The 24,709-nt window shown below is 47.8% G+C and overlaps 1 protein-coding gene across 6 annotated transcripts in view; it reads right to left on the minus strand.

Annotated features, from left to right (window-relative positions):
• The window catches only part of PSKH1 (protein serine kinase H1), a 47,091-nt gene extending 24,239 nt beyond the window's left edge, over window positions 1–22,852 (minus strand). For 4 of the 6 annotated variants that reach the window (XR_012586573.1, XR_012586574.1, XM_074583402.1 and 1 more), the window contains exons 1-3: window positions 22,781–22,852; window positions 20,880–21,043; window positions 18,685–19,716 (exon numbers count right to left, since the gene is read on the minus strand). Coding sequence is in view for 4 of the 6 variants with exons in the window: in XM_074583402.1 (XP_074439503.1) it covers window positions 18,685–19,629 (945 nt within the window). In the remaining 2 variants the exon portion in view is untranslated. Of the gene's footprint in view, window positions 1–7,622; window positions 9,300–18,684; window positions 19,717–20,879; window positions 21,044–22,257 lie in introns of those variants that run through there. The other 2 variants (XM_074583403.1, XM_074583401.1) reach the window with 2 other exon arrangements.
• Between the last annotated feature and the right edge of the window lie 1,857 nt (window positions 22,853–24,709).

Genomic DNA, 24,709 nt, shown 5'->3' on the forward strand with positions numbered 1-24,709 from the left:
CTTAAAAATGTGGCAGCAAGTTCGAGCTGGACACAGGGGACTTGAACCTTGACTGAGAAATTGTATATTGAGAAAGCTCAGGGTCAAAAGACCTGAACTCAGAAGGATACAGGTGAAAACGGCGAGATCACCGAGTGCAGATGGTGGAGATCGCCATGGAAGGGGCAGGCAGGAGAAAGAGCCAGACATTTCCAAAGGCATTGCCATAGCACCCGTTCGCAGCGGTATCTGTGGTAACTAAACTGGGAAATACCTTTTCCAATCTGTTCGTAACATCTGGGTATCCTGACATCTTCAGTGCTTTTACTCTCAAAAGGAAACTTCAAATTTGATCTCAAACATTCTCTCATTCTGAATTATTACCTTAAGAGAGGCGTTGGCTGAGAACTGGAACTGAAGCTAATACGTGTTTTTATGTACCAGTTCAGAGTAAGCGTTGAATTAAGGAATAGTTAAACTAAGGAATCCTCCCCAATAGGGAGGAAGAATCTTCCCCAGCAAGGAAGAATATCTTTTATCATGCCGATTAGTGCAGTGGCGGGGGGTGAAGAGATAAGCTTATAACCTTCCACGTACACACCCACCCCCTCCTGCAGGCTCCAAGCTGTCGATGCACAAGCCCTGGGTGCTTACAAGAGAACGAACAAGGGGGAGTAAATCCTAAGAAAGTCTTAGCTGCTAGTCCAGCGGGGGGTGCCCTGCTCCCCGGCTGCCACCAGCTTCTCCTCAGCTGCTCGGGACAGCATGAGGCTCCTTTAACCTCCTCGAGCCCAAGCGCCGAGGGCAGCATGCCAATGAGGAGCTCCGCTGAAAACCTCAGGGGTGCCCAGGCTCCAGCAGAAGAGCAGCACCCGCCTCGCCGCCCGGCTTGCCCTTCCCTTTCTTCCTTATAGTCACCGCTTAATTTAATCAGAATCCAACCCAGGCGTGGGTCAGAGGAGGTGAAATGCCCTTTCTTCCCTCCGAGCATTTCCTAAAAGCTCAGGTTTAGGTATTTAAGTGCTTCCCAAGCTAGGCTGGTACAGCCCAATCTCATGACATTCCCGTTTCTCTCCCAGAAAGCACTTTTTCAGGTAGGCAAGGTGGAGGGTTGGAACTAGTTGGATCTACATGACCTTTAAGGTCCCTTCCAAACCGAACCATTCTATGATTCTATATAAACTACTGCTGCTCTGAATAAATTTAAAGTTCATAATACATCGGGAGACACCAAAAGTAGGTTTGCTTGGTCTAACGCAGTGTGACTGGTTTACAGTTGTCTTTCCCGGCACTACTTGGGAAGTTTTAGTTAGAATCCAGAGCAGGACAACTGTTTGGGATCCCACCACACCGTGTTTCTCCTTAAAATCTTCTCAGCCTCTTTCAGCATCCGAACCGTTCAGTGAAGGAGAGAGAGGTCCTGCGGAACAACAGAATACGTCATCGAAACTGCACCAAACTGCGCATACACGAGAAGGAAAAATCAAAGGAGCAAGGACAACTCAAACATCCCTACCTTACACATACCTAATTCTGCAGCTATAATCTTATAACAGGGGGAAAAAAATCCCATTAATATATCCTACATTTGGTTTTTTCCCTCCAAAAAGAAGATCAGGAGTTTTCGGTTTCCTATGTGGAATCATACTACCTACCGTCAAGCATGGCCATCCCCCAGTTGAAGAAGGATGCAGAGAAGATGCGGGTGAGGGCTGCCAAGGTGGCCAGGCGTTTGTGGCACGTGGCCCGCAAGAAGGGGTGGAAGGAGCTGGGCTTGTTCAGCCTGGCAAAGAGAAGTCTGAGGGCAATCTAACAGCAGAGTACACTCATTTGAAAGTAGGTAGAAGGATTACAGAGCCACAAGCAGCAACAGGGAGGAGCTGCACCTTGGGAGGTTCAAATCCCTGGAAGGGTGGAAGGAGTCACCAGGGAGGTGGGGGATCTCCATCCTTGAAGCCTTTCAAGACTCAGGAAGACAAAGTCACAGCCAACCCGATGTAGTACTGGCAACAATCCCATCTCAAGCTGAACGGGATGAGAGACCTCCAAAGGTCTCTTGTAACCAAGGTTTCTATGATTCTAGTGCTTTTCCTCCCTGTCCCCAGCTGGTACTGGCACATCCCCTCCACGGCTGCAGCACATCCCTCCTTCCTACCTGCACCGCCACCCAGGCTCCATCCCACACGCTTAATAGGGACAAGTGTGTCACAAGCGGTTCAGAATTAAACACATGCTGATCAGCTCCCTGGATAAATTTGGATTGATATTTAATTACCTTTCCTGCAGCAAGGATGATTTTAGTTCTCTCTCCTACTGAGCCACCGACTTTTATAAAATTCACAGAAACTCCAGGCCTTTGAATTCTCCACATTGCTCAAATTGGGCTGAAACAGACCTTAGAAGTTAAATAGTTAATTGTGGGAGGCTGAAAGCCAGATAGCACAGTTCTACAAACTTTGCTTCCTTGGGAAATCAGGGTAAAAACAGGGCTGCAACGGACATCCAGGGATCATCCGATCCATCCCACGGTTCCCAAAGGATCCACCGCAGATGCATCATTCCTGACAGCTGACTGCCTAACTTGTTCTTCCAGACAGCTTCAGCAATCCTCCGGGAAAATTTTTTTTAGGAGCGGGAGACACTAGTGTTGGAAAAGGTCTAATGTGAATCTTTCTGAGTGCAATTTAAGGCTCTTGTTGGACATAATCTGGAAAAGAGATTATTCCTTTTCCTCTCCCGAGCAGCCTTGTGCACATTTGCAAACTGCTATGACACCACTTTCTTCAGGCCAAAGAGCCAAAAATGCTTCAATCTTCCGGAGACTGTGGTTTTTTTGACTCGCGATTGTTTTTGTTGATCTTCTGTCAAGTCTCTCTGCTTGGCCCGCGGCGTTTTTGAAGTCCGCTGCCCAGAAGCGTCAGAGCTTCAGCTTGGCACGCTGCAGCAGCCACTAAAAGCAGCGGGATTACACCACACGCAGCCTGTATTTCTCTTCATACACCCCAGTACATTCATCTTTTTCCACAAGCGTGATATTGCTGTCTCGCATAATAGTTTGTGATTCATTGACACGTCCTTTTCTGAGAAGCGAACACCTCCTAATCTTCTGTTCTTCACCTATTTTTGTGCACTAGCTTACTCTTATTTTTTAAAAAATTTGCACCTGCTGTTGAATTGCTCAAATTCATCAGGACCATCTGGAATTCGATGAGCTTTGCAGCCCTTCCGATTCAATGTCATCTCCAAATATAACGAACGTACCCTCCCTTCCCTCAGCTGGGTTAGTCAGTAAAGCCCCAAATACCTGTGGACCTTTGGCAATTTCTCGAGAACCACGCTCACTACGTATTCCACTTTGTTGATGAGCCACCGCTAAGTAAATGCCAATTTTAACACCACAGGTTTGGGGAAATCCAAGATTTGGTCCCCACGCTCTCCCTGCGTCACCCGCAGCCGATTTTCAAAGCGCCGTACAGCAGAATCTGCCTGCTGGCTTCTGGCCCCAGAAAGACTGGAGAACATTATTTTCCTAGCTTCTAGGCAAAGGAGTTTTGCTCGGCATGAAGGGCAGCCGAGGACACAATGATTTGTAGCAGTAACTGGAGAAGCATAGTTTTTCCGAGTGCCAAACCCCCTCTCCCACGGTACTTCTCGCCCATTGACACAGAAGATACCAGCCGATGCAGAGGACGCGTGAGGCAACGCTGCTTGCCCAAAGCCAGAAGGCTCCTTGCTTCCAGAAGATGAGGAACGCTTCAAATCCTGCCTCTCCTTTGCCTGCAGACGTGGGTAATTCACCGTCGCTGTTTGTTAAGGACGGTTATTGCACTTATTGGATTTACCCATACTGACTGTTTGGGAGCTCCACGTGCCTGGCACACATTCAAGCGCACACAAGGTTTCCAAAGCAAGGCTGGCAGTGCTGCAGCTTATTTCCAAACAGGGATTTTTCAGAGATCGTGAAACACCTCCATGAAAAAGCTAAAGACACCTCCAATGGTGGATCCATCCTTGCTAAGCCCCCAGGGCCAAACACTGGAGGTACAAGAACTCCTATGAATTTTGGAAGACGAGTGTGCCATGAAGTGACTTCACATTCTCACCCAAGAGCCAAGCTAGCATTTCCCTCAATTTTGCAATATCAGCCTCTTAAAGCAAAAAGGTAGCTCAAGAATGCCACCAAGAATTCCTGAAGCTTGTAAACCTAAAAGCAAATGAAAAAAAAATAAAAATATGGAGGACTAAGAGGAAAGAGATAAGAAACTGTAACTTAGGCATTCCTATCAGCACCTGATATAAGAGCCTTTTGAGGCATCCCAGCCATAATAAGAAGCCTTTCTTATGTCCGAGCTACATAACCATTCTCAAAATGATCAGACTGTGAAAGAATCCCTTAGAAATTATTCTTCAGACGCAGACAAAGGTAGGAAACATGCAAACACTCTCCTTCTCAGACAGCTCAATACTACCTCTTGTCAGGTACGGAATCAAACTCTTGGGTTAAGTGCTCCAAGCACGTGAAACGCTGGGTGTATTTGATGCGTAGGGTGAATGGCGCTGATGGAAGTTCAGGAGCTGTAGACACGCAGCCAGGCATACGGCCACCCCAGCAGTCAGGCGTACGCTGCGTTAACAGCGGGTATCTCTCAACAGCCACCACCAGAATGTTCTGCCTCTCCTCGACTTGTCTGCCTGGCTCCCACCTCACCAACCAACGCTAATCTGGTGTATTAGTAAAAGCTCAGTTTTCAGGAAAATCCATACAAGCGTCCACTTAAATAACAAAGGTATTGGAAAACAGGCCTGGGATTTCTCTCTTAGCGCTCCCTCGGGGCAGCAGGAGGGTGAAGCAGCAAGGTGGTGAGAACAGAGAGCAGGAGAGCCAGCCTGAAGCTCGTGGTCCAAAATGGGAACTCGCAGGCACCGCTGCCTGGTTTGAGCCATCCCTTCCAGCTCAAACCAACTAACCCAGTTCCCTTGCGTCTACCAGCCTGAAAGCTTCAACTGCAGTCTTGTCAGATTTAGGGATTTGAGGGATTAGGTAAAGAGGCTACCAAGAAAAACTCCAGGCTTAGGAAGCATCTTTTTAACCATCCAACTCAGTACCAACAGAAGCTCCCCAAAACAGTTTTTACAGCTGAAAAGAGATTTTAAGTATCTGAAATCAAAATCTTGACTTTCCAACCTATGCCATGTGTGCTAGTTAACTCCTCCTGTGTCTCACCTCAGGGCAGGAGCATGCTGCAGCTGCTAGGGAAGTCCCAAATTCTGGTCAGAGGAAATCTAAACCAACTCTCAACAGCAGATTGTTCCAAATATACCAGGTCCGATCGCTTTCCCCTAAGGCAGGGTCAACTACAGGCCACAAAATGATTTGCAACAAGGTGCGTGCTTACAGCCTTTCTTTGGAGAGCTCAGGTTTGATTAATTAAAACTAGTTTTTAACCTGCAGCAGGGGACAGCTGCTGGAACTACAGCCTCAAAACCTCCAAGTCTGGTGCTCAGTCTGGGGGCTCAGATGGGAGGTGGGAAGATGCTGCAGTTTTCTCCAGAGTGCAATGCATTTACAGCTCCCCCCCCAACAAAACCCCACTCCAAAAACATTTTACAGGCACCAGCTGGGGCTCCCTGTGCCTCCAGAGTCGCACTGCTCTTCCAGTTTTGTACTTCCACGTCCACCTTCTGGAGCCATCAGGGTCTTCGGCAGACCAGGGCTAGCAAATCCAGCTGAAGCAGTTTAAGCTGTTACCGCCATCCACTCACCCTGGGACTTGCTGTGACAAACTCCACTGCGTGTCACAGCAGGGACAGAACGCAAAAACTGCTTGCGCCCTGCTCACGGGTTGCACCCACCTCCAGGCGCAGGAGAGCTCTTGTATTTAGAAAGAAAAGGAATTAAATCAGCCAATAATAAAAGGGGGAACTGTACAGGAGTCACAGACATCAACGGCAGTTGATAGTTTAAATCCTTTCTGTTAATAATGTATATTCTGCACAGAGGCAGCTTAATATTCTTTTTCTACCCTACCAATGTCCCTTTATCCCTACATCCTTAAATCTGCAGAAATAGTATTCTACCATTAACAGGATTTTATAGGGCCTAAAGATGCAAAAATGAAAATATAATGTCAAATCACAGCATTATCACAAGTCCTCTTCCCTCGGATGCGGCTCCTGCTTTCCTCCATCCTTAAAATAATTATGTGCCATACGCTGTGCGCCGCTTCCCCAAAACCAGCCATTCACCCAAAAATCTTAACCAAAATGCTCAGCTGCTGCCCTTCACCCTGCCTTGAGCCTGTGGGTGCTACTGGTATGGAGTGTAGCCCCAGGGACAAGGGGCTGTGGATGAAGTTACTGGGAAAAAACACATTCCTCTTCTCCATGAAGATTCGCTCCCTCCTTTCTTTATCCCTAGGGGCTTCGAGGTGTAGACAGAGTGTCCTCCCTGGTCTCTTCTGCTCAACACACCCAAACAAATGGGAGTGTTACAGTCCAAACAAGCCACCACGGTGACCTGGCAAAACTCACGATTCTGGGAAATATAAACTTCTTAACGGGGTGTCGCAGACTGTAGCTGTACGGAAATGAAATATGTACGCAGAGACAGATCATCCCTCTCCTTGCCTACCCTGCCCGAGGATTTGGAGGGATCTTCGCAGCCGAGTTGCAACATAAACTGAAGAACATGGTAAAAAGGCAAAAGGAATGATTTGGAGAAAGGTCCTTGTGACATAAGAATTCCATCGGAGGAAACAATCCTCAAAAAAAAAACCCCAAACACCCCAAGAAGCTGTCAAAGCAAAGGGGAATTGATTTTTAAATGCATACATTGGTTTCAAAGCCCTTTCACTGAAAAAGGTGTTTCTTTACCTATAAATAAAGTGTTTCCACACTAAAGTTTTGCAGGAGCGCGGTCACCGATACACGCAGGAGGTTGGAGGATTTTCCGGGCTTTAATTGAACTTATTGCGTTTCAGAGAGCCTAAGATGTCCGCTCCCGCAGCGGGAGAGATCTGGACAAACACTTCAGCTCTCAGAGACGTATGGAGCAACGCAAATCCACCCGTACTCACTCCCGCCGAGCCGGTGCATTAAAAGAAAAGAAAGAGCAGAAGCTAAGGGAAGTACATTTACGGGGCTGGCCCGGGTGTTTTGCGCCAGGCTAGGAGAGGCACACTTTCATCCTGTTCAAGGGTTTCAGCTCTTCAAAGCAGAGCGCGGTGCCCTTTTCAGCAGAGAGCCATCTCGCCAACACTCCTGTTGCTCTGCTTAAAAATCACCACGTTCTCACAGCCGTCTGAAATGCAAAAGCACATTCCTCTGTAAATTGATTTCCCCACACTCCCACCCCCCTTTTCCAGGCAAAGGGCTCAGAGATTTATATTAAAAGAGACCAATTCTTCCTTACATAGGAAAAAAACCCTCTAATTTTTAGAAAAAAACAAACACATTTCTCAAACAACTGGGTTATTGTAAAACACTTCTACCATCTAATGTGGCAAACGGGAAAAAAACAGAGCAGCTGCTATAAGTAAAAAAACTCTTTCTTCCCTCAAGAAAGTTAAAACATGCTCCCAGAAATTTGTATGATCATGGAAAAGAACAAACACGGTTTAAAACCTCGCCTTCAGCTGCCCTGTCCACGTTTTCCTTGTTATGCTAATATGTCAACAGCTTGGCACACTCAAAATCCAGGGAGAAGACTGAAAAAATCAGCCACCCTACTGGTTTGGAATCTCTCCTCGCTTCCGGCATGAAGCCCAGAGACCAAGGTGATGATCACATCTTGCAGGGCAATGAGGAGGTGGCTTTGCAAAGAGCATCTCTCAGAGCAAAGGGTGGCACAAGACACCGTGCAAAGGCAAATCTTGGATAAACGGGAGACAGACACTAGCTTTCCCAGCCTCTTATAGCTCATGACTTTATTTTTTTGATTTTTATTATTTATTTTTTTTTTTCAATACAGGAGATAAAGGACCAATGGGAACATTAGAGGGCAGCGGTGGTACTCTGTTCCTGGCAATATTTTTTAATCTCCTTCGAATGTTTTCCAGAAGACATCCTCTAGTCCAAATTAAGGGTACTCCCCATCTTAAACTGGGGATGTACTAGGAGGAAATCAGCAGAGGGAGAGTTTTTCCCCACCTTTCAACACAGCTGCTAACCCTAAAACCGATTTAATTAGCATTTCACATACTACACAAAGCTTTATGATAAGTAACAAAGCTAGAGCTATGAAGTGCATGAAAAAACTTGGACAAATTTCTGGGGCCAACAAAATAGAAAATAAACCAAATAGATTATGAAACACTTGATGATTTTTTTTTTTTCCAAATGAGTATTTTTTTTTTCCTAAAGTGGTTATAATTATTGTCATCAAAACAATAAAAGAGGGATTTTTTTTTTAATTACATATGCATATATAATTAATTCTCAGTGACCGGGAGTGCAAACACAGAGGAGCCGTTCCAGGGCTGGCAGCCAGCCAGTCCCGCTGCAGCACCGACGCGAAACTTACTGTTCTTTAAAAAGCCACCTCCAAATTTTGAGAATGTTTGCTCTGTACTGACTGAACTCTCCTGCAAAGCGCTCGGGAGGTGTGGAGAGACATTTTCTGTGATACGCAAGTATAATTTTTTTCCTCTCCTATAGGAAATCAGTTTCTACACTAAAATACAAGTATGCAAAATAGAAATGTATCTTTTTTTCCCTGCAGATCACTGCTGCTATACATCTCTACCTGCAACTTTTATAGCAAGGAGGTTACCAAGTAGGTTACCAACCCTATTCTTTTTATTGCTTGTGCCTTTTTTTTTTTTTGTATAAATTTGTAATTTTTTAGAAATACCTGACCACAGTCATTATACAATCCCCGATCAGTCCCTTTGGAGAGGGACAGGCGATTCAGTAACCAGTTCCCACCTGAGTCAGAAGAAGCCTGTGTTCAAGCTCTACACCCCACTCTCTCTCAGAAAGCTGAATAAACACAGGAAATCAATATTAAAAGTTGACAAGACTGTCACCTGTCTCCTCCATTACATGTCCCAAGGGATTTGAGAGGTTACAGGTCCTCCGCAGTCTATTAACCAGCCTCCACAAGGAGGAACAATTACAAGGATCCTTTGGAAACGCCCTGCAGACGTACTTGGAGTAAGAACTCACACTGTAAGCGTGCATCACCTGGTTTGAAACTGTGTATTTTTATTTTGCTCTCTGTCAGGTAGCAACGAACAGCATGGGCACGCCGTTTGTTTGCTAATGCACCACCAGCACTCTTCGTTCTTCCTGCTTCTGTTATCACCTGCAGGCAGGGAAAACTGTTTGGGAGAAAGTGTTTCGTTTCTTTACTTACATGGACCACGTTAGTTATCATGGAAACACCATTCACGCTACCCCACTCATCCTCTACTAGGGTAATTCGTTTTTCATGTAATTAAGTGCATTCTTCCAGCCCAAATCTATCCATAGCAGTATTTGAGGAGTTTACTCAATATCTGCATTTAACTCGGCGCTTTCAACTCCAAGCTAGGGCAGATGGTCATTAAGATGCTGAATACTCAAGAAGAGAAATAGGAAATGCTATGCACATACAAACTCTGCATGTTAAGCCTCTCCTTTGCTTTGCTCTGAAGCCATTTGTGTTGCAAATCTCCCTTTAGCATTACATTTTTTAGTACTTGCTTCTTGGTTGCTTTTCACCAAGATTTGGAGAAGCTGTTGATACGCAGGGCTGAACTGCCATCCAGAAGAACCTCAGCTAGCTGGAGAATGCGGATCTAAGGACACGAGGATGATGATCAAAGGGCTGGAGCACCTCTCCTACAAAGACAGGCTGAGAGAGTTGGGGTTGTTCAGCCTGGAGAAGAGAAGGCTCCAAGGAGACCTTCCAGCCCCTTCCAGTCCCTGAAGGGGACCTACAGGAAAGCTGGGGAGGGGCTGTCTGCAAGGGCATGTAGCCATAGGACGAGGGGCAATGGTTTAAACTAGAGCAGGGCAGGTTTAAATTAGCCGTTAGGAAGAAGTTCTTTACACTGAGGGTGGTGAGACACTGGCCCAGGTTGCCCAGAGAGGTGGTGGAGGCCCCATCCCTGGAGACATTCAAGGCCAGGATGGATGAGGCTCTGAGCAACCTGATCTAGTTGAAGACGTCCCTGCTCACTGCAGGGGGGTTGGACTAGATGGCCTTTAAAGGTCCCTTCCAACCCAGCCCATTCTATGATTCTATGACATCTGCCAGTACTGTCAGGGCGGTTACAGAGAGGAGGACACCACACCAGATGGTCTCAGAGATGCTCAGTGAAAAGGCAAGTGGTGACCATAAAGCTGCAACCAGGTAAATTCTGTCTGTTGTAAAGAAAAAACATGGTTCCTACAAGATTGGGACAGCCCCAGGACAGGGCCCAGAGCGGTGGTGACATCTCCATCCTTGTAAACTTTCAAGGCTTGAGTGAACAAGGTGCTGAGCAGCCTCATCGAGCTTTAAATTTAGCCCTGCGCGGAACAGGGGTTTGGACCAGAGACTTCCCAAGGTCACTTTGAGCCTAAATCTTCCTGTAATTTTAAGATCAGTGGTACGCATTGCAACACGGTACTGCAGGAAGCCAGACCAACCGTTTGATGATGCTGTCTCACCTGGAGCTTGCCAGTTGGTCGCAAAAGAAAAAGCGGAACCAATTCACAAATGCCATCAATTTCTTCATAAAGTTATCAGAAGTAATGGCATCTAGATTTAGAAATAGGTGCTCTTTATTTGACTTAACTTCAAAAGGTGCCATCACTACAAAAATACTATGAAATTGTTATTTACATTACTTCTATGTGCATCTTAGTTATTTTTCCATATCACCGACACCTGAAACCCACGTATATGAACACTCTCCACTTTTTTTGGTTATCCTAGGGAGCTGCCATCCATTACAGGGACAGACTAAAGGACCACAGCACACCCTTTCAGCGTTACGATCTTTGCTAACAAGGAGCCACAGACCAGGTGAATCTAGGCAGAAAGCGTAGGTAACATCTCTTTATTTAAGAGATGGAGAAGAATAAATCTGGGGGGACGAGGGCCAAGGAAACAAGCTACAGAAAAAACGTGCAGCAGAGACCTGCATGTGCAAGAGCAAGAATGTTCTTGTTAAGTCAGGAGAAAGGGATGCTGCAAAGATTCGGACTTAAAATGAGAGCCTGGCTGAAGGGTTTACCGTGTAGACAGAGAGAAAAGGCCAGTTTTTAAATGAAGAATGCTCAAGACTTAAAAATTAGACTTTGTTGAGGACCCACAAGAATCCTTGGTTTGAAGGAGGACAAGTTTCTAAACGTGCCCCCGCGTGAAGGGCACTCATGTGGAGAGAGGAGAAGGTGAAGCGGTCAATAAAGGATGCTGCCAAAAAGGGTCAGAAAGATGTGTGTGTGATCTTGGCGAAGGAACTGACCCGGTCTCGAAAGGCTGTAAGCAAACTCTGTGCATCCAAACCTCACACGAACTCTGTTCTCATGAGGATGAAGAACCAGCTTGCTGTCCCGAGAGTAGCAGGTTCGTTGCAGAAGAGCACAGAAGCCATGAAACCTTTGCAAAATCTAGTAATTCAGCTTCTGAAACTACAGAAGGGCTTATGTTCCACATGAATTCCGCGGGGAGAGGCACCGCACACTCATGGGATCAGAAAGAACGGCTTAAACACTTACACATGGGGCTTTAGCAGCCCGCCCCAAAATTGCTGTCACTCTTCCTCATCTGGCAGTAGATGCAACAGGGAAGACAGCACCTCGGGATGTTGTTGGGAACGCAAAGAAAATCAGTAAGCCAAACCCTAAACAGCAAAACCAACTGGCAAGAGGAGCTGTCAGAATGAAGCCATCATATTAAGGGCACCAGGGAGGAAGCCAGGAGGGGAGAACGGCTAAGAGTGGTTCTGCATTCAGGCGTCGCAACTGAGTCACCGAACAGAGACGGGCAGAGTCACAAGCAGAACGCAATTCACGCCACATTTCCTTTAAACACATGTAACGTCAAGAGATGCTCATTTCTCCCAAGGAAATAAAAAAAAAAATCACCACATTTCTGCAGGAGAAAGGGAAGTTAAACTAACTTTACCATCTGCAAAATGCACTTTTTATTACCACTTAGTATGTATATATTGCCTGCTTTTTCACCTACCTACAGGCTTTGGGTCATAATTAAAAGAGTTCAAGAACATTTCCATTTAATAGGAAATGTGTCCCCTCCTCATTTTTTATACGTCTAGCCTTTCCAAAGCAGTATTATACAGCAAGTAAAATTAGCCCGTGGGAGTTGATAAGCCTGGGGATTGATTTCCGATTCTCAGACTCAGCTGAAATAATGCTGCCTCCAAACCACAAGCCAAAACCGCACGAGACGTGTGGTACCTGCCTCACTGAGGTCCAATGGGATGGCTGGACACCCCCAGCACAGAGGCAGGCGCCCCAAATGCTGCACCCACAACCTCGGAGCACTGTTGGCTCTGCTGGCTGCCTCCGACCCAGCTCAGTAACTCGTGGGAGTGGATGAAGCCCCCAGCTGAGGGATGAAATGAGAGAAGGAAAGACTAGCACCAACAGGACTGAAGGTTCCTGGCTCAAAGACTTAGCCAGTCCAGTACAGCATCTCCAACATCAGCCAACAGCAGAAACAGAGGGAGAGACCAAGAAAACAGTCCCTATGTTGCAATTAACACCCCCCCCCCATACAGAATCACAGACTGGCAGGGGTTGGAAGGGACCTCTGGAGATCATCCCGTCCAACCCCCTGCCAGAGCAGGGTCACCCACAGCAGGTGGCACAGGAACGCGTCCAGGCGGGTTTGGAATGTCTCCAGAGACGGAGACTCCACCACCTCTCTGGGCAGCCTGTGCCAGGGCTCTGCCACCCTCACAGGAAAGAAGTTCCTCCTCATGTTGAGGTGGAACTTCCTATGGTCAAGTTTGTGCCCTTTACCTCTTGTCCTGTCGCTGGGCACCACTGAGAAGAGCCTGGCCCCATCCTCCTGACACCCACCCTTTAAGTGTTTATAAGCGTTGATAAGATCCCTCCTCAGTCGTCTTTTTTCCAGACTAAAAAGACCCAAGTCCCTCAGCCTTTCTTCATAAGAGAGATGATACCCTCAAGCCTCAAAAATCTGTGGCTTAGGGACCTCTTTATCCATACTTAGGACTTTTTAACAACATTCTCTCCATTGATTTATCCTCCATGAATTCATCCAGTTGCTTTTTTTAACTCAGGCAAACTTCTAAGATCCACAGCCTTCGTCTTCACCATCTGAAGAACTCTGTATCATCCGCTTCATGAGTGAACTTTGTCCCCATCACTTTCAGGCAGAAGGGAACAGATCCTTCAAACTTCACTGTGTTTTTTTTTTTTCCCCTCCCCATGGAACTGACCACGTATTTCAACCTTGTGCTTATCTTCAGCAAATTGCTGATCCATGCAAAGGCCACTGTCGCATTACAGCTGCAAAGTTCCTTCAAGAAGCCTTAGTGAGGGACTTTATGAAACACCACTGGAAAACCTAAGCAAGCCATGCAAAACCATCTCTCCACAAGGCTGCCGAGTCTCTTGCAGAGCTCCTACAGACTTGCAATGCCCAGCTTCCTTCATATATCAAACGCATCCCTCCTTGCTTCACATTGATCAAAGAATCCACAAGCACCATTATTTAGAACAAGGTTTTTTTGGTTTTAAAGGAGATGTTTTCCCACACCGGCACCCACCAGCCTCACCCGTGGTGAACACACTGCAAAAAGCTGATTGTCTTTTATGAACAGGAAAACAGACCACAAGGGGAAACGATTTGCACAGATCAGGTATCAAAACCAGAACAATCCCTAGCTCAGTTTCCCAATTTATCCACAACACGTATTATCTTCCACTTCTTCCAACAAGGTTCCCAGGTGTGTTAAGCAACATAAAAGTATCAGTATTCAAGAGAAGGACAAGCTTTGAAAGAGAACCGGAGCAAGCCTGTCCTAGCAGGGTAACGATGGTCGGATGTTCATTTCTGCACTTTCAAATTCAAAGGAAAGTGTGAACGGAATTCCAGCTTTATTCCTCAGACAACTTTTTTAAGCTACAAAGAGATCTCTAGAAATCGGTTTTAACCCCAAGATTTCAATTAAAATATTGCCAAATCTTCTTTTTAGTCAGCTCTAACAAAACAAGTGAAAGAGACCGACTTTGTAGCAGGCTACATCAAACGCGGTCTCAATAGCCCAAGCAACCCATACTCAGAGATGCTCAGGAAAAAAAAAAAAAAGCCCTGCCAAGTAACAAAGCCAGCTTTTCTTCATTCCTCACCCTACCCATTACTCCAAGCAGTTCAGAAAGTACAGAAGAAGCTACAAGAGATGATCAGAGCAGTGATGTCAGCAGCACCTTAACAAGCTATTATGGGAGACCTCTCCTATTGATCTGCTAATAGCCTCTTCAAACAGCCCTCACACTCCAGGCACAGGAGAGCGGTGGTGAGAGCGTCCCTGTCACAAAGCAGTTACATTAGCAGGACACAAGCTCACTTGTTTTTCAAGAAGATGGAGCTCCTTCTCAGGGCAGTGTGCATCTTGGCTTTTATTCCTCTCTCAATACAGCTTTGTCCTCTCTGACCAGGTTTTAAGGCCAGACTGTGGGACTCAAAAAGTGGGACTCAGCACCGATTCCTGGCAAACCCGCGGCGCTGCTGCTGCGTGACATGATACGGGATACAGTTCGGAAGACGGCTCCCTCCTTCCCTGCTGAAACCTGTCTCAGCCGCGCAGCTCAGGCTGTCAAGCTCTGGGCACTTTACTTCGCAGACTTTCTTTAACTTTTCCTCTTCCATTACACAGCTTCAAAGTTCACGTTACAGAGAAGAGGAGAAGTTCCCCTGAAATCTCTGCTTCTGCATCTATCAGACACTTTCTGCAACGCGCTCAAATCTTCTGCTCATTCTTGTTCCAAATAAGCCAGGACTTGCACCTCCTGCCACTTCCATTAGTCTGACGAACTTATCAACAGACATTTCTGACATCTTCCCACTTCTTCCAGTGTAACACAAAAAAAAAAAAAAAAGCCATTTTCTGTCAACACTGGAAATTTGGAAGCATTTAAAAGTCCAGAAGATGGCTTTAAGAAAGCTGGCAAGGTTGCGGGAAACATGCCAGACACCTCTAAATCTCAGGCTCACTTTGATTCTGGAATTTATTCACAAAGTGGGCATTTTGTTACTGCATCTCCTGCCAATACCCAGCTACACTCAACACACCTGCAATTTAGGAGTACAGGCTTAATTACACTGGTAAATTAAAGCATCCATTTTCCCTGGCTCTGGAAGAACAGAAAACATCTGGGCAAAATATACAGGCTATTGGCTGACACATATTTGCTTTCCAGGCAGTAAAACATCCACAGCTTTCCAAAACAACCACTCATGTCACACATCGTATCCATAACAGCCTCCTGAAGTACGTAATTCGTGGCGGGATAACAAGTAAAACGCTTCACGCTTGTGCGCTGGCACTTCCAAAATACAGCCTAACACTTTCTCTGTGGCACACGTGCTACCGTCGTGTACACAACCTACGAGCCTCCCGTGGCCCTAGTCACAATGAAGTCACAACATTTCTCAAAATAATTCAGTTCTGACACAAGGACCACAGGACATCACATTAAATTACCCTCAGGAACGCTCAAGACAGTTGCTCTCTATTCACTCTCCCTATTCTGCTTACAGCTGTGCTGTTTGGTCAGAGGCCTCCCTCAAACCTGTATTTTTTTGGAGGAAGGGCCCTAGAGTCTGGTCACTCGGTCTTCAAAAGGAAGCCAGCCCACACCTTTGGTTATTCACTCTGCCCTTCTTCATATGTTTTTTAATTCTGTATTTTTTTTCGGGGGAAAAAGAACTGCACCCAAGTGCAGGTGAGATGACGGGCAATGGCACAGCAAGGACACCTGCAATAACAACACTAATTCCTAATATCAATTGGCTTCTGATCACGAGTTTCAGGATGATGTTTAGAAGTGTTTAAACTCAAATTGCTTCTTCTGAAGGGCAAGCATCCTCTCCAGGGCCCGCCATCATTTACAGAAAATTCAGACTGCTCGTCTTCCCATGGGACCACTTCAAGTTTGTCCACACCAAACATCAGCCGATTTATCACGCGGTCTCCCATTACTTCCTCAGCTTTGTTTTCAACCTCAACAGCTCAGTAGCACCAGCATCATTTATTGGGTGTCAAACCTGTATCCCACCACTTGCTTCTATGACTCCAGAATTACCGCATTTCACAATAATGGGCAGAACCTGTCCTGGATAGCATGCTAAACTTCATTAAAAAAAAAAAAAATCTGCAAAGAGGTAAAACCAGCAAGTGACAAAGTTGAATGACAGTCCCAAAATTCAAAGTCACACAAGTTCATGCACTGAGGGAAGGCACCAAATGATATATACACTATGACAACCACAAATCAGCTATTAACACTCCAGAAACCTCTTGGAATCACAGTGGATCACACTCTACATCATCAGCCAAATGCTCAGAGGTGTCAAAGACACAAATACAGTATCAGAAACCCTACGGGAAGAAGTAGTGAACAACCAGAGAGATCCTTCTACGCCACAACACAAACCCACTGTGCTCGTGTTATCGCCCCATCTCACAGATTATAAGTAGCCTAGAGAAAAGGGTAATTTTCACCAAAAAATACCCCGATACGCCGCTTCTTCAAAATAAAAGGAATGAAAGGAGAAAAACGAATGGCCAAGATGAACACAATGGAATGAGCTAAAAAGGACCAAACCCGAGTTCGGCCAAGGAATCTAGAAAGCTCTAAAATCTGCAGGCCTAGAGGCCAACATCCAGGCTGAGCCAAGCCAGCACCTACCTACTGCTTGAATGAGAAACTACGAGGAGGTGCACGCACTTGAAATGAGTTCTGCTACATGACAATCACCGGCGTGAACTGGCCTTTCCACGTGAGAAAAATAACTTCTACCATACCTACTGCCAGTGGTTACAGGGTAAACTAGGTAACGAGGACGCTGCCTTTCAGAGTGACGCTGCAGATGTTACACGCTGCTGGCAATTAATCTATTTCTGCATTAGGATAACCCGATTGCACGCTTAAAACTCTGCGGCTGGTTAACAAATCGTATTAACACGGCAAATTAACAAAAGCAGCAAAGGCTGCCAAAGTCAGCTGAAGCTTGCAGTTCAAGGAAGCAGTTGATAGAATATTTTGGCAAGAAACTAAGCAAATGCTGTAGTTACTAAAGGGAGCAACACACTTGGTCCAGGAAGTGCCAAATTTGGGGTTTTACGGCTCCTCACGTTTGTGTCTCCTCTGTGCACCAGGAGACCTTTGGAGGAGCGCTCACAGGAAGAATAAAAACATTCACAAAGCTGTCAAATCTGGGCTCTCCTCAGTGGCCTCCTATGCAGATGCCAATAGTCCTCAGCTTCATTTAACTTGGATATTCCGACTATTAACACAAGCTGGCCAAGTATAAAAGACTTGCTGACACCTCTGAAAACCCTTTAGAGAGCGATTTATTTATTTATTTATTTTTAAACACAATCCTAAAGTAGCTTAATATGCTTAAAAACTTAACACGTTAGACTCCTTCCATCCATCGTTAAAATGCCAACATACCTGTCACACCTAAAAATACAAGAACAATCATTAATTTGTTCTATTTTTTTGGACAGTTATTTTACTGTCGTTTCAGAATCATAAACTTAGCAACTCATTAACACTTTCCCAGCAGGCTTCATCTCACAAAGTCATGGCATTCAGGAATCTAAACCCTCTCCTCTCTTATTAAAGAGGAGGAGGTTATAAAAGCTTCTTTTTTTTTTTTTTTTTTTTAAATATTTCCAGTGAGCAATATAGGCAGAAATGCAACTTGAAAATGCGGATACTCCCGCTTTCTGTAAGGGTGATTCTTAGTGAGGCTGTGCCTACGCTTGGCAACTGCGCTGGCAGAGAAGCCGGCTGGTAATCAACATCTCCCACCACCACCAGAAACAAGTCAGCAGGAGCTGTGTCAGCCTGGCACCCGGCCATTCTGCAGAGTGATGGGACTCTGGGATGGTAGGGAAACCCACCGTCTGCCTAAAATCTATCCCCTAAGGTTCCTCTTTCCATAGTTACTTAAGAAAACCACCCTTCCGCCCTCAGTATTGTCATACGTTAAGCTCAGAGACAACGCAGACCAATTTCAGAAATGCTCATGTCTCCAGATCTAGGAAGCAAGAGCCCCTTTGTCTGCCCCGACCTTGTCTTTCAGCAAAGGTATTTTCCAGTCTACACTTGGATTTGTATCAGAAAACAGACTAGGCAGGTACACGCTACATTTCAAACACTCGCCCTGGCAGGAGTTTCAACAGCGAAGCGTCAAACAGCAGCTTACCAGGGCTGAGGTCTCCCCAGCTAGAAACCCACAAGCATCCCAGTTCCGTCAATCCCTCCAGTCCTGCTCTACAGGAAGAGATCTCTTCTTTCTTTAGATACACATTTTTTTAAAGGAACTCACTACGCTGCACTGGAAGCAGTTTTGAAAGCAGACAGAAAACAGGAAAGGACTTAAAAAGCCGAAATACCCTGGTAATGTTACCACCCTGCACATGACATCCAGTTCTGCTCATCACAGAGACCCACCTCCGGAGAGCTTCTTGTTTGACTTTCCTTCGCCATGAGCCCTGCCACACTCACCTCGCCTGAGTAACTGTATTTTCCTTTCAGGATCTGCCGATACAAACGGGTGCGGTTGTCATCTTCAAAGGGCATAGTGCCACTCAGGAGGATGTACGAGATAACGCCCAGCGCCCACATGTCCACAGAGTTCGTGTAGGGCTTCCTGACCAGGATCTCGGGAGCAATGTACTCTGGGGTCCCACATGTGGTTTTCATCAGGCAGTCATCTCCTTTTTTCCGAGCACTTGCCAGTCCAAAATCCGTAATCATGATTTTGGAGTCTGTTCCCGGATGGTAGTACAGCAGATTCTCTGGTTTTAAGTCCCGGTGCGTGATACCCAGCGTATGCAAGTACTTCACACCATCTAACACCATCTGCAGCACACGCGTCGCATCTCGCTCGGTGAAGGAACCTTTAGCGATGATTCGATCAAACAGTTCTCCTCCGGTCGCCAATTCCATCACCATGTACACACGGTCCTGGGTCTCAAACACCTCAATAAGCTGGATGATATTGGTGTGCCGAACCCGCCGGAGCACACTGAGCTCCGACTCACACACCTCCCTCCCCTCCCGGTATTTGGTCTCTATCATCTTGATTGCATAGGGCTGCTTGGTAGCCTTGTGTTCCACCCGTACAACGCGGCTAAAACTCCCTCTCCCGATCAGGGCTTTAATGTCATACTTGGCTGTCACGCGGGGGTCAAATTTGGCACGGTACTTAGCCACTTTGTTCTTGCGGGGTTCCGGCTGGTCCGCGTGGGCAGGCAGGTGGTTCCCAGGATACGGGTTCGCGTGACGCGGAGGTGAAGGAGAGCCAGCTTTGATGACAGTCCCACAGTCATCTTTGATGAAATGCTTGTAGATGTCATTGTGGCCTGTGTAAGGTTCGACTTTTTTAACCAGGTCTAGCTGCACATCTTTGGGGGGCTCAGGAAGGACTTTGCTTGTCCCACAGCCCATCACTGAATGGTGTTAATTCCCTATCAAGGCATTTTCCCAGGGCAGCATCAGCAGCAACCACATCCAGGGCAATTCTCACATTTGAACCTTAGGAAAAGAACAAGAAGGAAGAGACATAGGAATCAGCGTAGCAAAGTTTCAAACAGGAAAAAAAAAAAAAAAAACCAAGGCAAGTGGTTCACATCTCAATGGAGCCACGCTGCCGCAAACTAAGAGTATGGGGTTTTCACAATACTATACTACAGAGCACACGTCGCTGCTTTCATCACAACCTAGTGAAGCGCGCCTATAAAAACAGTCACAGGCAGCACAGATGGCTGTGGAAATCACACAGCATCTCTTTTTATTAAGCATAGTTTGTTTACGGCTCCCAGCTGAGCACTGAATCACAGAGTCACAGAATGGCTGAGCTTGGAACAGACCTCTGGAGGTCTTCTTGTCCAGCCCCTATTGCTTAAGAGAAGTCAAATTAAGGAAAGCGTCAAGTACGTTCCGTAACTTTGTTTAATCTCCTCAATTTCATAAGACAGTAGCCACTCCGCATCTTACAGTTTTGAATTTTCTCACTCGAAACTCCCCAAAGCATCTCAGCAACTTGTTCATTTAACAAATCTTCCTAAGATTTTCTTTATATTGTAGTTGTACCGGTGTCATAAACCCCTTGCTACCGTGCTCCCGGGGATCAATGAAACTGCACAAGAGGCAGGGAATATAGAGACAGCAGCACGCTGTTTTCAAGATGCATTTTAATTACCACTTAAATCACTGCATCCCCTGCAAAAAAGCAGCCCTTATTTAACCAGCTTTTATTGCAGCTTTTAGCTAGCAATTCCCTCACCCTCCAAACGCTAAGAAATCAAGGTAGCCTTTGACATATTTTAACATCCTGACTCAGCTTTGCTTTCTTTTGCATCTTCAGGTACCAAGTGGCACTTCTGGTTTTCCATATGGAGCTGGGTGTAGGAAGTGGAATTTCTACCAGCTGCTCCAGGCTAGAGCAAAGGGAGATCCTGATCATCACCCCATATTCCAGCAGAACCAAATCAGCTGCACTTCAGCAAGTCTTCAGGTGCTAATTAAAACAGTATGACTGGCTAGGAGATGGAGAACCCGCCTGTCTGCGTTCTGGCAGTTAGCCAAGCAGTTTAAAATTTCTACTCTTTGGCTCAGAGCCCATCAATATGGTGCCTGAGCCTTCACAGGCGGCTACAGAAAAGCCGTTAGCCTTCAAACGTAATTGTATGCCTTACCACCACCAAACGTATCTTCACTCATTCACCACCTCTTCCAAGCAACTATGCAGTGTGAACGACAGAACAGGAACCCCCATTGATCTTCCACCAGAAGAATTATGTAGAGAAACAAGAAATGTTTTAGGGGGACACCCGGAAGAAGTTCAGACTCTACATCCAACCTGGAAAGAAAACAAGGCTTTAGTTAAGATTCAATTTTAAAATCAGACACCAACGAAGTAATTTCTCACCTAAGATCTCCTGGCAGTACCGCAAAGCCAAGCACACCAACCACACACAAGCATGTCTATATTAGGCTGCAAGCAGTAGAAATAAAAACCAACTTCATAGAAAGCTTAACTGACATTTGAATTTCACCATGGGCTCTCCTGTAATTAGGTGTTCATTCAGATTAAAGTACCATGTCAAAAAATACATAAAATACCATAGCTATTCCTGAATAATGCCTCACACAGACAGGTTTTCACAGCATTATTGTACCTCAAAGCATACCAGGTTAACAGATGAATGGAATGAGAGCACGTGCAAGCAAGGTTATTACAGAGTAATTCCACACGTAGAGAAGCAATTGTGTAAAACATCCCACCCATAAACAAAACCAATGAGGGGGGTCGAATGCTGAACTTGAAAATGTTTTATATAAATCCACTAATAACATCAACTGAGATCAGACATCAAATACTCGTATGTCTGTGGCTCTTCCTCATATACATAAGGGTCTCAGCGAAGCCTACAGAACCCCAGAGCTGCATACCGTGGCCAGCAACCAAACACTTAACTCCACATCAGTGCAGGTGAAAACACTCCTGTGTAATAATCACCAAGAGTTTGGGAAAAGGAATTAATGCATTAGAGAAACAGGGTATTACAACTCTCTTCTGAGCAGGAAAGTCACATACTCATCAAGCACCAAACCCTTGGAAAGAGGACAGCACGCCTGAGCTGGGGCTGTCAGTGGTGAGAAGGAACACGGGGTTTATGCTTCAACACCTATTCGCTCATCTCCTTGGGACAACCAGCACGTTGCATCCCATGGCTCTGCTGGGCAACACCTCGACTCCTGCTGGTTCAGAAGCGTCCTCCACGTCTTTGAAAATATCAAGGCCTGAATGATTTCATTCCTGAGGGCGTCCCCATGGATAAGGAGCGTCAGCCACCCCTAATTAACACACACAAGGCCTAGCAGGCCTTCCACCACCAATTAAATACCTCATGACTTGAAGCTATTTCATTTCGCTTTTCTATGAGATGCCAGTAAGGAAACTTGAAGATACCAGCTCCTAACTACATTAAGAAATGCTCACACACAGCAGCCTTCAAATCACAGCTAAGCCAATGCAGTGTAATGGGGAAAAAAGACCTGAGAGCACCTTACCTTCAGTTTTACTAATAGTATCTGATTGCCTGACACGAACGTGGCATTACCGGCTCCCTAGCTGGCAGGGTAAGCCTTCAGTGGGTTTATGAGGGGAAACCCGGGGCTGGGACTGCTGCGGCACTCCAGGCAGCTGTGCCGGAGCCAGTGGCAGGCCAGAACCGGTCAAACTGACCGGGATTTCCAAAACTCTGGGTTTTTTTCATAACTCATCCCGAACCAGGCCGTTTTCCCCCCATCTCTTCCGGGAAGGGGACCCAGGGCCGGGCCGGTAGCTCGTCCCGAGGAAGGCTCGTCTCCAGGCCCGGGAAGCCCCGCACCCTACCCGGCCCGGTGAGGGGACGCTCCGGGCCCGCCCGTAACCACGGCCCCTGGACAGCGGCAGGGCTGAGGCACCGGGGCCCGCCGCACTCCCCGGGGCCGAGCCGCCAACGCCCCGGAGGTGGGAGGGCAGGAGCCGGGGCCGCCGCCCCGGCCCGGAGCGGAGCGAGGGGCCCCGGACGGCGGCCGAACCCGCACTCACCTCGGCCCGCTCCGGCCCCGCGGCTCGGCGCCGCCTCCTGACGTCATCGCCGTGCGCCGGGGTGACCCGAGGTGGGAGGGAGCGGGCGGGGACACCGCGCCCGGCGATTGGCAGAGAGGCGGCGGGGAGGCGGGGAAAGGGGCGGGGACAGGGCGGGGCGGGCCCGGGGGCGGGTGTTCCCGGCGATTCGCCGCTCCGCGCTCTAGCGCCCCCTCCCGGGGCCGCCGGGAACACCCGCCCCCGGGCCCGCCCCGCCTCCGGGATCCCCTCAGCCCCACGGGCCCCGGGAGCCCCGACGGCCCCGGGATCCCCTTAGCTTTCTGGGCCCCCTGAGCCCCCACGGGTCCTGGGATCCCCTCAGCCCCACGGGATCCCCTCAGGCCAATGGGATCCCCTCAGCCCCACGGGCCACAGAAGCCACCACAGGTCCTGGGATCCCCTCAGCAACATGGGCTCCAGGAGCCCCCACAGGATCCCTTCAGCCCCCACGGGCCCCGGGAGCCTCCATGGGACACGGAATTCCCCCAGCAACATAGGCTCCAGGAGCCCCCAGGGGATCCCTTCAGCCCTCACGGCCCCTGGGTTCCCCTCAGCTCTGTGGGCCCCAGGAACCCCCACTGGGCCCTGGGATCCCCTCAGTCCCACAGAGCCCCAGAACCCCCCTCAGACCCACAGGGCTGGGCCCCCCACAGGCCCCTCGAGCCCCGTCAGCCTCATGGGCCGCAGGAGCCCCCACAGGACCTGGGCGTCCCTCAGACCCACAGAGCTGGGCCCGCCTCAGCCCTAAGGACCCCAGGAGCCCCCTCAGCTCCATGGGACCCCAGAAGCCCCCACAGGCCTCCAGTCCCCCTCAGCCCCACAGGGCCCTGGATCCCCCTCAGCCCCATGGATCCCAGGAGCCCCCACAGGCCCTAGGCCCTCCTCAGCCCCACAAGGCCCTGGGACCTCCTCAGCCCCAGGAACTCCAGGACCCCGCTCTGCCCCACGGGTCCCAGGACCCCCTCAGCCCCACCAGCTGAGCAACAGGCACCCCCGCCTTGCACGGTGTTCCCGCTCCCCACACTCCCGCCTCTGAGGGGCGGCCATGGTGACACGGCGAGGGGACAACTCCTTGCCTCCTTCTTGGAGCCAAACCCATGCCAAACGGATCCCCAGCAGCGCCTGGGAGAGCTGCTCCCACCGAGCGGCTCCAAGGGCTCCCCGCTGGGCTGCAGGGCTCTGGAAAAACACTCCCTTTGCAAGAAAATTGCCCGGAAGCGTCAGCCCTTTTCTTTGGCAGGGAAAACCTGGTCCCTGTGGGCTAGCTCTTGTGCACAACAGAATAACGAGGCACATTCCTTTCTCCTTTCTTTTCCCCAGCTACTAAGTGCCACAAAACCCTCAAAGCTTGCTTGGTAACTGCCAATGGACTTTCCTCCTCATCCCCTTTCCCCATCCTTAAACCAAACACTCCACGTTTCAGCCCTAGATGACCTGAAAACATGGGATGACACCTTCTTGCAGAGATGCTGACGGCACTTCTTTCTCCGGGGAAGACACAAACGCGACACTGTCGGGCTTGTTTTCCAGCCTGGCTGGAAATTCGCGTCATTCCCGACACGGTTGGGGTGGAGAGGGGCTATTTTCACACTCCTACCATGCTTTTAAAAATAGCTGGTTTTATTTTAACACTCCTGGGCTCTTTCGGCTGCTTAAAATGCTTAGTAAGCCACACCATAATAAAAGTTATACCTGCTGATGCATGCTATTGTCATCAGCTTCTTTTCCATGTAATTCCAGATAATGTACGGAAATTTAACGAGTGAGATGACAGAGAAGGGGCTGCTTGGGCTGTACTCGGCAGATCTGGTGAGTGGTACAGTTTCCTTCAAGGGAAATCAGCCTGTTCTTCTTTTGCCACACAGCAGTGGTGCTGCTGGGACGTTTTCA

Source organism: Larus michahellis, chromosome 4 (assembly GCF_964199755.1).
Source record: "Larus michahellis chromosome 4, bLarMic1.1, whole genome shotgun sequence".
NCBI lineage: Eukaryota > Metazoa > Chordata > Aves > Charadriiformes > Laridae > Larus > Larus michahellis.